General features: G+C 43.2%; 1 protein-coding gene across 1 annotated transcript in view; it reads left to right on the top strand.

Moving 5' to 3' along the window:
* LOC308109638 (protein tweety homolog 3-like) overlaps positions 1 to 12,383 on the top strand; it is a 30,847-nt gene extending 18,464 nt beyond the window's left edge. Inside the window, exons 7-15 of the mRNA XM_080463339.1 lie at positions 33 to 105; positions 242 to 317; positions 1,168 to 1,223; positions 1,327 to 1,419; positions 1,548 to 1,640; positions 2,779 to 2,915; positions 4,857 to 5,030; positions 6,569 to 6,644; positions 9,507 to 12,383. Of these exons, the coding sequence (XP_080319465.1) occupies positions 33 to 105; positions 242 to 317; positions 1,168 to 1,223; positions 1,327 to 1,419; positions 1,548 to 1,640; positions 2,779 to 2,915; positions 4,857 to 5,030; positions 6,569 to 6,644; positions 9,507 to 9,641 (913 nt within the window). The 3' untranslated portion in view covers positions 9,642 to 12,383. The remainder of the gene's footprint in view (positions 1 to 32; positions 106 to 241; positions 318 to 1,167; positions 1,224 to 1,326; positions 1,420 to 1,547; positions 1,641 to 2,778; positions 2,916 to 4,856; positions 5,031 to 6,568; positions 6,645 to 9,506) is intronic.
* Positions 12,384 to 12,809: the final 426 nt, after the last annotated feature.

The raw sequence follows: 12,809 nt of genomic DNA, 5'->3' as shown, positions 1-12,809 counted from the left end.
ATCAAATCAAAAGACGTGTTTTCATCCTTCAGAGTGTGTCTGCTGGGCGTCCTGACTCTCATCATCAGCTGGGGGTCTCTGGGCCTGGAACTGGCTGTCGCTGCCGTAAGTGTAACCATGGCAACATCTCCGAGCTCCCTGGCTCCGCAGTGATGTAATCTCTACCCACTCGCTCCAGCGAGCGCGTTGAGCGTGGATGCTACTGTAGCCTGATGTGTCATGTGTGCTCTCCCTCTTACAGTCGGCCAGCGACTTCTGCGTCTCTCCAGATACTTACATCACCCGGGTAACCAAGGAAAACGCCGTCATCAACCAAGGTGTGCAGGCTGGAGCAACACAGGATTGATGAAGAGGCTGCACAGTCATATAAACATCAAATTTATATACATTATTAGATAAAAGGATTTATCATTTTTACATGGTTAAGTGATGAGGTGGTGACTTCAAGGGTCACAGTCAATTGACCTCTTGTAGGTGATGATCGTACATGAAGAAATAGACAGAAACATCTACAACACTGAGTTGTATCTCATCCTGTGCCTATTTTAAGAAACAAGTGTGTGCGTTTATGTGATCGCGAGTGTGTATCCAATGGGATTGCTTTTGATTGACACTCTGGTATCTTAATGCCTCCATGCACTCTCTCTCGCTCTCGTTCGCTCTCTCTCCCTGTCTCTCGCTCTCCCCCTCTCTCACAGACTGCAATGCATCAACAACCCTACATTTCCTCTCACTCGTCCCACATGCCCCCCCCCCCCAAAAAAAACCTACACTCCCCTGAAACGTACAAGCAAATTTTTGACACTTAATTTAGAATAACTTGGTGATTTGTCCTCTCGTCATTGTTTTTACATCCCTCTCCAGCTTTTTTTTTTTTTGGATCCCTTTCTTCCTCTTGCTCTCATCACGTCCGTCTTTTCACTCATCTAATGAGTTCTGCTGCCTGTCAGTTGTTTCCGCTCTGTCTGCTTGCTGTGGAGAGCACAGATGTTGCCTCCGAAACACATAAAAACACACACACACACACACACGCTAAATTAAGCCTGAGTCATACTGGCAGTGTGCCTCATAGGAGACAATCTGCAGCTTTCAGCTTTGTCTAAGTCAAGATTGTATTGTACACACATGCACAATTGGATTGATCTGTATTTGCTGGCACATTCACAGATATCCTGCAGTACTACCTGAGATGCAACACTGGACAAATCAACCCCTTCCAGCAGGTGACTTCAACGTCTCACCAAAGATCGTAGCTTTGACATTTGGGCCACATGAAGATATATTGTTGTTATGTGTGTTTGTGGTGCCTGTCGCTGTGTTGTGTAGAGACTGTCAGGGAGTCACAAAGCACTGGTGGAGATGCAGGATGACGTGGCAGAGCTGCTGAGGTCGGCTACGCGCGACTACGCCAACACCAAGGTGTGTATTTGTATGCTTGTAGATTTTTGTGTGTTTGGGAGTGTGTCCCATGTAAAGACAGTCCTACATAAAGTCGGATGCCTGTGGTTTGTGTCTACTCATATATAACTTGTGTTTTGTGTTTGCAGGGGAGTCTCGAGCAAATCCAGTCGGTGCTGAATTCCACAGAGGTCGGCCTCCACCAGCTGACTGCTCTGGTCGACTGCCGCAGCCTCCACATGGTGACTCATTTTTTTTGAGTTGTGGTTGAGAAGATTCTTCCTTTTAAAACATTTGTGGCGTGGTGAAACTACAAACTATATGTCAACCCTGGAATTTCTGAATGATGTATACAAAATGGGCTTGCCATGGGCTAAATGAAAACTTAACTTAACTTTAGTTGGTAGAAATTTGAGCAAATTTCTCAACAATAATCTAATGTGTTTCCATATAAAAGTCTTTGTTTCAAATCAAAAGTATTTACTCTTATCCTTGCAAGTTTTTTTAATTAATTCCTATATTTTTTGTTCTGATTTTCTAAGAGGGCAGACTTTTTTACTACGGTTGGGGCAACTAATGAAAATCATTAGTCGACTAGTCAGGTACCATTAGTTGTCGACTAATTCTGATAATAAATAAAGTATAAGTGTAGAAACTATATATAAAGTAAAGTTCAAATCTAAGCAGTGAAGCTCGAAAATTGACTTGAAGGAACAAAGCTGCAATAAGAGAACATGGTATTAACCCAGTGAACAATATGACAGTGTTTGTGACAAACTGGACATCATGCAAGACATGGAAATCAATTTTGTTACAGTTTGTTATTAGACAAGTATTTTTTTCATTAATTACTTGACCTTAAATTGTAGAAAAACCAGGTTAATTAATTCACCCGAATAGTAGAAAATTAGTCGACTCGTTGGAAACTCGCTAGTTGTAGTTGACTAGTACGACTAGTCATCTCAACCCTAGTATTTACAGTTGCTTAGAATATATAAAAGAGTATTATAATCATTAATATAACGCTATTGTAAAGCTTTATAGTTCATACAATGAATGCTGTTAATTTAGAGGCTATCAATATCAAGGTTTCAGTGTGCATGTCAGTATTTAGAATTAAAAAAGTATTTTTGTTCTATCCCGTCATAGGGATTTCTGTTGGTATGATAAACGTGATCTATAGTGTTCATTATGGGATCCGCAGTAGTGTTGTGGTTCGCACTCTCACCTCCCAGTGAATCAGGATGTTCCTGCATTGCATTTAAGGTTAATTGGTGTCTGTAAATAATCCGCCGCTGTGAATGTGAGTGGTCTTGATTGTCCGTGTCTTTGTGATCCCATTTCTCTGTCCTCTCCTTCTCCGGCTCCTTCTCCTCCCAGGACTACGTCCAGGCATTGACCGGGCTGTGTTACGACGGGGTCGAGGGTCTCATCTATCTGGTTCTCTTCTCATTTGTCACTGCTCTGATGTTCTCCTCTATTGTGTGCAGTGTGCCACACACCTGGCCTGGCAAGAGGTAACACACACACACACACACACACACACACACACACACACACACACACACACACACACACACACACACACACACACACACACACACACACACACACACACACACAGACTCACATTCACACACCCATGCACAGTGTGTCTCATAACTGTAGCTGAGCTGCACATGTAAGACTTCACCTCCATATATCTTTGTGCACTAACTGACATGTTACCAGCTCTAACTCCTTCCTGAACTAATTCAGCCGTTGGACTTGAGAACAGTGGAAAGACCCTTAAAGCCGATCAACTCGGCGCCCATGCATGTCATTCTTTTCAGTGTATTTGCCTCCCAAACTGCTGTATACGTCCTCTGACCTGTCTCTGCATCCATCCACTCCTCTCTGCCAGTTTCTCTTATTGTTTGCCGTTAGCGCTGCCAGTCTGGCTGATTGTTTGTTCCTGTGTTTGTACATATCTCTCATTTTCTTTTCTTCTCTACGGACTGGGAGCACCCGTGTTGTGTTGGACTGTAAATCACCACCATATTTTATTTTTTTCATCCGTGCCCCACTTCCTCCTTCTGTTCCTTCCCTCGCTCCTCTCCTCCCTGTCCTGATTTGGAAATGCTTTGGGCTTCAGCGAATGATGGTGGATACTGAGGAGGCCGATCAACCCCACACATAGCCACTGGAATGACCAGGAAAACATAGTTTAAAAGGATTGCAAAAGCAGTGATGGTGATGAATTGAACCACAGCTATGCCATAAGTGGTGTCATAATGCTTGTTCTGTTTTTTTTGGGGGGGTGGGGTATGAATCACTAGCAATGACCCAGCAGGTATTAAACAGTACTATCCTTCAATTGAACGCATCCGCATCAGACCGACACTGCTGCAACTGCTGGATCTTGTTTTTTTGATGGGCTGATCAGTTTAACTCCATTTTGGTTGAATGAGTGAACAATCGCCTCCTGGTGGCCAGTCAGGGTATAACATCTCCTTGTGCCCTTTTATCTGTTAAATCAGGGCCAAGATGAAACGTTCCCATACACAGCTTTCCCCTCCTTTGTTTATATGGAACATTTCCACTCTGATGTGGTGTTTTTAGCATGTGGACAGCCGAAGTCTCCTGGCAGAAAGCCACAAAAATGAAAATCACCATCATACTTCACAAGGTCCACGTACGCACATGTACATGAGCTTTGAGATCAAGATTGTTGCATCCAGTACATTTCTGTAGCCAGAGATCCAACTTCCAAATCAGCACATAAATTATTCGATGGCTCATTCTCTTCCGTTGCTGGCAGTCGTTTTTTTTCTTCTCTCTTTTCGTTTACATTTTTGACCATCTTATGTCTAAAAATGGTTTTAAATCAGCCATATTATCTCCTCTTTTTTTCCTGGTGTTTTTGCTTTAGTTTTCATGGAGCACACAGAGATGCATGACCGATGTCAGAGAACAAGGTTTTGTAATCTAAGAGTAAAAGCAAAGAGCTAATCCTCAGGGGATGACTGCATGAGGGACATTACTGCATGTTTCTATCTATTTAAAATGCTTTGAGTGTATCAAGAGGGTTTAAGTTCATGATAATATGCAAAGAGAAAGTGGAAAAACTGCTTTACGTGTCCACTGAATGCAAGTATACCTGCAGTAGATCTGTTATGAAGATGAATGCTGCCCTTGTACTTTCTCTTCTTGTTCAGCTGCTTTGGGGCTGGACGCATGGCCTGACCCAGTCTTTTGTTTCTCAGAGGGGCAAAGTGGGGAGGGGGGGGACGCCTGATAGTACAAGCACACCTTCCCTCCTCCTAACCTCCTCTTCAACCACTTGTTTACACTCTGTTGTCTCTCTTGGATCTCCCTCCCCTCTACCTCCCCCTTCCCCACCCCCCCACCCCACCCCACCCCCGCTCCCCTGTCCAATGTGCCCTCTCGTGCCCTGCCCTCACCCTGACCAATTGAAGGACGGATGAGGAAGATGGAGAGGACGAGTCGGGCGCCTCGCGAGGCGGCGTGCACGATAACCTGTACCGCGTTCACATGCCCAGTCTCTACAGCTGTGGCTCCAGCTACGGTAGCGAAGCTAGCCTGCCCGCTACAGCCCACACTGTCAGCAATGCCCCCGTCACTGAATACATGTGAGTTAGCACCCACCGCTGGCTAGAGGCGAGCAGGATCAATACCCTGCCTGCCGTAAGTAGCTGATGCTTGCCCCTTTGTGACCCAGACTAGAAGCTTAGAAGTGCCTGCGATATGATGAATTAGAATAGTTTTAAAAAAAAATATATATTTATATGTATATCTCGCTTGTGACACAATGTCAGCTTAATTTACCGCTCTATTAGTTAGAACCCATCATTAGGTTCCCCTCTTGCCTGTTTCAGCCCATGATGTCAGCAACAATCTGATTTAAAAATCATGTTTGCACTTGCATAGGATAAGTAGATAAGTTTACCCTGCTTGCTACATGTTATTGCTTGCACAACTCAAAATAGCAAAAACCAGATAAGCCTGGATCTTTTCTGCTGCCGCCTGTTACACTGTTAACAAATGCAGTGTATGAAAAGCCATGAATGAGACGGTAACATTTTTGGGTAGTAAATATATTTATTGTTGAGACCAATAAGGGTAAGTTTGATCACCTTCCTATTTTAGACCAGAGTTTTTTCTGGTGCTGTGTCAGCAGTTAAATGAATGGGTCACTATGTAGACAGTGACGGTGAATCACCCATTTGAAATGGAGTGTGTTGGAACAGGAAGCTTTCAGGGTAAAGAAACAAAGTTTCCATCCTTAATGAAAGCCTGCATATTTTCCAACGTGGAGGGCCTATTACAAAGCCAATTAGTTTTTTGTCTTTTACGTAACTGGCTGAAGTCGATCTGTTAATGATGTGAGACTGGTGAAGCTTGACACTTCAAGTCAAACGATCACAGCATGTCCAAGTTTGTTGATTTTCACCTTCAAAAACTGCATTTCGGCTGCTGAAAGGTTTGATTCTAATGAGTTCTATAACTTGCACTTACACAATCTGGAAGCTATTTTAATAATACATATAATACATTTGTATCTAGAATACCAAAAGATGCTAAAAACCTCGAAATAGTCTGATACTCAACAAAGAACTATTCACAGGTGTTTTTATCCCCGTTAAAGCTTTGTGGTTTTTCCATACACGGTGTTAGCTTGACATTAATCGCAGGAACTATATTTCTCTTTCTTATGGGACATTTATTGCACCATTTTCAAGTTTGTAGGTGTCCTTGCAGACAGAGATAAAGTAAAAGCTATAATAAAAATACTTCATGTTAAAGTGTGCTCACAATGAATGTAGAGCTTAATCTATGAATATTTAATGTTTAGTGCCTATTAGAATGAGTTAAAGACTCAGACGCTTCCCTATAAATGACCCGCGTACAGTTCTTTGAGAATGTTGGCCAGTTTACTGTACCCATCACTTTATTGAGCCAGCGTCCTTTTTGTAAGAATGCTGAACTCGGAGGTGTTTGACTCCTGGCCCTCTGCTCCGGAGCTGACATACCTCATCATTTCATCGGCAGGCTGTTTGTGAGAGAGTCTCTATTGTGTTGTGATGACGAGCAGGCCACAGACGAGCAACACGTCAGGAGCTCAGCGGCAGGGTGACTACATTCAGTAACCTCTTATTCTATAACGCAGGAGCCAGAACGCAAACTTTCAGAACCCTCGGTGTGAGAACACCCCCCTGATTGGCAGGGAGTCCCCTCCACCCTCTGTAAGTGCACACTTTCTAGAACACACTCTCCCTCAGCTGCCTTCCAATACCCACATGCAACTTGGAGATATTTGGACGCCCCAAAGAGACATTTTTTTTCTTTTTTGCATTCGAATTGCAGTAAAGTACAAATGATATAAATGACCGACTCTCCTATCTCTGCTGGTGCACTGTGTGGATATTGGAAGGTAGTCCCCTGTCCTTACACCACTGCAAGTGTCCTCTGTGCTCAAACTAGACCGTGGTCATGGATTGTCTTCATGAAGGTCATTTTGGCAGCCTGGGATTACTGGAAGCTTGAAAAGAAGTCTGTTGTTTGCTGGATTTGCACCAAAATAGCAGAACAAGAGTTTTGATGTAACCGTTGGGTCGCGAGAGACACAAAGTTGTCCTCTATTTCTGATGTAACAAGTCTGGTTGGTTTCACCATGGCTGTCAGTGCTGTGAGAGGAGAACTTGCGGACCTCATCCTTTTTTGGTTTTACCAGCATGTTGAAGCTCAAACTAAAAAAAACAAAAAAACAAAAACAACATACAGATTGTGCACTGTTGTGGCTTTTTGACCAAGTGCTGCTGGGTCAGTAGTTGTGGATGTTGTTCCATGCAGTATCAACTGCTCACTGTGGACTTACAACATTTAATCAACAAATTGAGGATTCCATTGCTCCGTGCCACCTGACTGAACCCCCCACGGTCAAGCGGCAACTCTGCTCCCATCGAGGAAAAAAAAGAAAAGAAAAGAAACTCAAGCCCAAGCCTCTAAAGTTCCTGCTCCCCCCTCCCCCCTCCTCTGTCCCCACACTGTGTCTTATGTGTGCATTTTCTGGTCGAGGTGTATGTGTCCTCTGTTTCTGTGCCCCCTCCTCACCCTTCACCATTGACCAGCCACCGGAGCACTTACTCCCCCGCCTCCGCTGTTAAATCGTAACGTCCAGCCATCAGATATGGCCTCCATCCCTCGCTCTTTAGACGGGGCCGACGACGGGGCCGTCGCCCTGTGCAGAGCCGCTCGGCCGTCTTCTGAGGCGATGCGGAAACCAGAGACCTCCCGACTGTAACTGGCCAGACGCCCTCAGGAGACCACTAACTCATACCAGGCTAACCTACCACATCAGAAGTAGAGCACTAACTACCAATGAACCACATCTGCTAATTTACAAATAACATCATCTGGACGTAATCAGCTCTTTTTCAATGAATGACTGTGGTAATCAAACCCCGGCTGTCCAAATGACTAGTGTCAGTATCGCTGCTGTATCTGTGTGTTTGTGTTTGCCACCATTCATTCTATCTATCTATCTATCTATCTATCTATCTATCTATCTATCTATCTATCTATCTATCTATCTATCTATCTATCTATCTATCTATCTATCTATCTATCTATCTATCTATCTATCTATCTGTCTATCTATCGATCTATTGTTTCTGATGTACAATCCTGTTTTCGAAAAAGGTGAGATGCGTGATATTGATATATAATCAGAATACAAATCATTATGATTTAATACATCAAATTTCATAATTTAACTGTTTGTGTTTGAATATTATGTTTTAATGACTTTCCCAGGCATATAATTGCTGCATACTTTGTATTTCCTCAATTTTTTCTGTTTACATTTTTCAGCCGTTTTCATTTGTGACTTGAATTACGCCGAGCAGGAATCCTTCCCAGCCGACGCTGAGCCAAAGGCGGCATTTATATCTGAGCCGACGGTTTCTCATTCACGAGCATGACACTGACAGACCGCTCCCCACACACACACATCTCAGCCATATTCATTTAGCTTAACGTGCACATCTCAGGGACCCCAGGCTGCCCTGCATGAAACAACAGACAGTAGATTAATATAGGAGTCCAGGAAAACTTCTGAAAGCCATTACCATTGAATGACATTCACACAAACAACAGAATAGCGAGATGCAGCGTTCCCTCCAGCTCTGAGCTCCTTTCAGAAAGACATAGGTGAAGTAGAAGTTCAAAAGTTACATTTTTTATCATGATTCATTGATCCAATATTTTTAATGCACAAGACTGACTGAAGTGGAATTTCCGGGCACTGATTCATGATCTGAATGTCAACATATTTGGCCAATCAGACGAAGCACTAGATGGTGTTGACAACAGATCGTATTTCAATTTTCACTGTTACACCAGGAGGCAACACGTCGTCAAACTTCTGAAACCTTGCTGGAAGTGAGACGCAGTTACATCTGGTTAAAATTGAGTCCAAGCAGAGAAAGAATCCCAAACCACAAAGACCTTCACATAAACACCAGTGCTAATTATTAGGGGAAGTTATAGCTTGATTGTGGTACTCTATTGAATTCTAGACAGCATTGATCAGACGGAGGCCTGCTGAATAATTTGTAATTTGTTGAATAATCTGTGTCCTCTAAATCCAAGAGGGATCGTCCACTTTGTTATCAAGTAGTTGGTATAGTCGTGTACATTTCTATTTAACACGCCACCTCTCAAAGAGTCTCTGCTTTTCTATGAGGCCAAATCAAATTGTGTAGATATTCCAACAGCATGGCTCTGCATTGAAAACCGTCTGCTCACCTGAAAACCTTGCAGTGAAACAACAGCTCATTATTGCAGTTTGTTTCCATATTCTGATGCATCTCAACTCTTTTGGAGACAAGATTATATCTGTCCACTCTCCTGATCGAATGTGTGTAATACAACTATGAGACAGCTTCTACACTTTTCCAAAAAACTGTGAATCAAAGTCCTTCTTTGGCATCCATGTTTTCTGTTCACCCCTTCACCCTGTTTCCACGTCGTTCTCCCAATTTCTCATTGTTCCCCACTGTTCTTTCTGCGCCTCCTCTCGTCCTCTGTGACCTCCGTGTCTGCAGTACACCTCCAGTATGAGAGCCAAGTACCTGGCCACCAACCGACCGGACCAGAACCGACGCTCCGTTCCCAATGACCAACTGGACCCCGCCAGCCGGCCCCACCCCACCGCTCGACCTCAGTCTTCGGTCCACTAGAGGCCGCCTCCACCCAGCACTGCCTGAATCCAGTTCTCACAGCCGATAGGAGGAACCCCGCATGGCGCTCACATCAGTGCCGAGTGCTGCCAAGCACCGTCGGGACGCGCTCCAATCTTCAATAACAATAACACTGACCGGTTCATCAGAAAATAACACAGCGGAGCAAGCCAGAGGTCATCAACCAGCACATCCAAGGTCAAACTCCCACTCTCCATCTGCAGTTACCCAGCATCCTCCAGGATCTCTACATCTCCACTCAAGCTGCTCGTTCTCACACACACACACACACACACACGTACACACACGCACACGCACACACACACAGGCACACACAGGCACACACAGCAAGCTCCACTGGAATCTGTACACTGCCCTCTAGTGGAGGATTCTACAAAACGCACTCAAACACACACACACACACACACACACACACACACACACACACACACACACACACACACACACACACACACACACACACACACACACACACACACACACACACACACACACACACACACACACACACACACACTGTATAGAGCTGTAAATAGTGAACATTATTCTGATTCCATGAACAGTAGACTGTTGAATCCTAACTGGTTATGTGGTGTGCTGTGTGTTTGTCATGGATGTTTTTGCTGTTTCCCTCATTACAAAACACCCCCAACACACACACAGACATTACAAGTAGGCTGATAGTCGTGACTAAAATCTCATCTGTATAAATAATGAGCCGGTGAATCAGAAAGCCATGTTTTAAGTCTACCGCCTCATTATGTGCACGCGACGTGCACACCTCCATCCTCCATGCATTCTTTCTTTTGTTGTTGACGCGAGCCAGGTATCTTGTGAAGCTTTGGATTCTGGGTAGAGGTGAGAGATGGTGGACATAAGAAGGCTCAACCTGTGCCAAAAAACTGAATCATAAAATGAGGGATGCCTGATTCTGTCCTTGTCCTGCACTGCCTCCCAGGGGGATTAAAACCCTCCTGATATGTTTCCAGCACCAGGAAGGACACTTGAAAAGGGGAAGCAATGGACTGGTAATTGCGACCGCACATTTTCCAGGTGCTCTGTGAAGCAGCCGAGGTCCAAGAGGACGACGGGGACTGAGGAGACACACAAGTTTTATTCTTACATTAATCCTTTTTTTTTTAAATCAGGGTTGTGATCAAGATTATAAGAAGCAGTATGAATATGTGTCCCAAAACCTGACAGAAACCTCTGATGTGTAATGTTACATGAAAGTGTTTTAAAGGACAGTGGGTGTTTTTTTTTTTAACCATTCAGGATGTGATACTGTGACCAACTGTAGTTTTCTTTTATTACAGTTCTTTTTATTTGATCAACCTGTAGCCATCAGTTGTGAAGGTTTTCTTTCTCTTCTTGTTTTTTTTCTTTTTTAAAAACCCACAAGCACAAATTTCTCTTTGAAGGTATAACTCACTGCCTGGGACACTGCCAGTGGCTTTTCCTCTTAGTGTACAGTGTATAAAGACGATGTGGTGATCCTGTGTGTGTGTGTGTGCGCGTGTGTGTGTGTGACATCACTGCATTGCTGCAGCTCTTTCTGGGAGTGTAAGTACAGTGATCGGTGTGAGCAGCAAGTGAAGGCCAGCACATCCAGCCCCAGTCATTTGTACATTGACCACACACACACACACACACACACACACACACACACACACACACACACACACACACACACACACACACACACACACACACACACGGTATACACTTCTACACACCAGTATGATACAAACCCGATTCTTACCCTCCCTGTTGTCCTGTTTACATCCACATCTAGATCAGTAGTGACTGCACGCCCGCCGCCACTCATGCCCATTTGCATCATGGGTGATGTAGTCGGTTGTATTTGAAAGAAACCCAGACTCTCGTATAGCTAGCCGAGTGCGCCGAGCCCTAACATCATCCCAGCACCATTCCTGTACAGCATTTTAATATTGTAATATTAATCGATGACCACTTCTCGTATTAGCGAGACAATCTTACATGTGTAATTTTACTAGAAAGGAAAATGTCCATGTTATGGTAACAATGCTACCTATGGTCTAGTACTTTACAGTGTTGTTTCTTTTTTGCACCATCGATGCAAACAGTGTTAAGATCTGTGGGACTAGTCACTGATTAATGGCCTTTCATAATGTTTTTAAACTCTTCAACACTTCATATCACAAACTGTTTTTTTTTTTTTCTCTGTCTTGTAAAGAAAAAAAAAACAACCTGACTTTCAAGATGAAATAATAGCTAGCTGTTTTGTAGGAGAATAAAGGCAAGAGCAGCGTTTTTCCTCTCTTATTAATGGTGAATGACTCTCTGTCTTGCAATGTTTTAATAAGACTATTCCAGTGTGGTCTGCACACCTGACCTCAGGTTGTATTTGAAGTTCTGCACAGTGCTCTTCTGAGCATCGACTGACCCGCTACGGCCGTGTCCGGTTGGGGGAAAGGGGAATAAAACAACAACAACAACAAAAAAAGAGCCACGCTCAAGTTAAACGTGTTGGTATGTACATGTGTGGACTTCAAATCCAGCTGTGTCCAGATGTGACAGGCGAAACAATGTTTTTTTATGGCTGTTTTTATTTTCTGATGGTTTAACTAAGATATTAATGAAATACATGTCAAAACTGTGGTAATGATATCATTCAGCCTGGAATAAATGTTTAAAAAAAAAAAAAAGAAAAAAAGAAATTAAAGCAACTTTAACGTATCGATCAAGGCTCTGACTTCTTTCTGGCCTCACTGAACGGCACATTATTTGGCACTTGCCAAGATTTAAAATCTTATTTTTTACACATGATGGACGATTTGGACAGTTTTAAAAGTTATTCATTTATTTTTAATACATGATTGTACAGTATAATTCTAAATCTAGATTTAAAAATCTTATCTCAAGATTTTTTCGTCAAGTAAAATTTACTTACTGCACTGACAGATAATTTCACTGTCTTCAAGTAATTTTCTTCTCAAATTTTGTGTTTGCATCTTGTATTTACGATGAAAGAAAGACCTCGTGTGCGTCTAACTCAGTTTTGACGTTTGGAAATGTAGTTTTAAAGATGCAGTGTTTCAGATTTAGTGCCATCTAGTGGTGAAGTTGCTTAATGCCTCACACTGCGTAAACGTCCCCAAAAGG

This window comes from Lipophrys pholis (assembly GCF_963383615.2).
Source record: "Lipophrys pholis genome assembly, chromosome: 5".
Taxonomy (NCBI): Eukaryota; Metazoa; Chordata; class Actinopteri; order Blenniiformes; family Blenniidae; genus Lipophrys; species Lipophrys pholis.
This window is presented reverse-complemented; position numbering and strand designations above follow the sequence as displayed.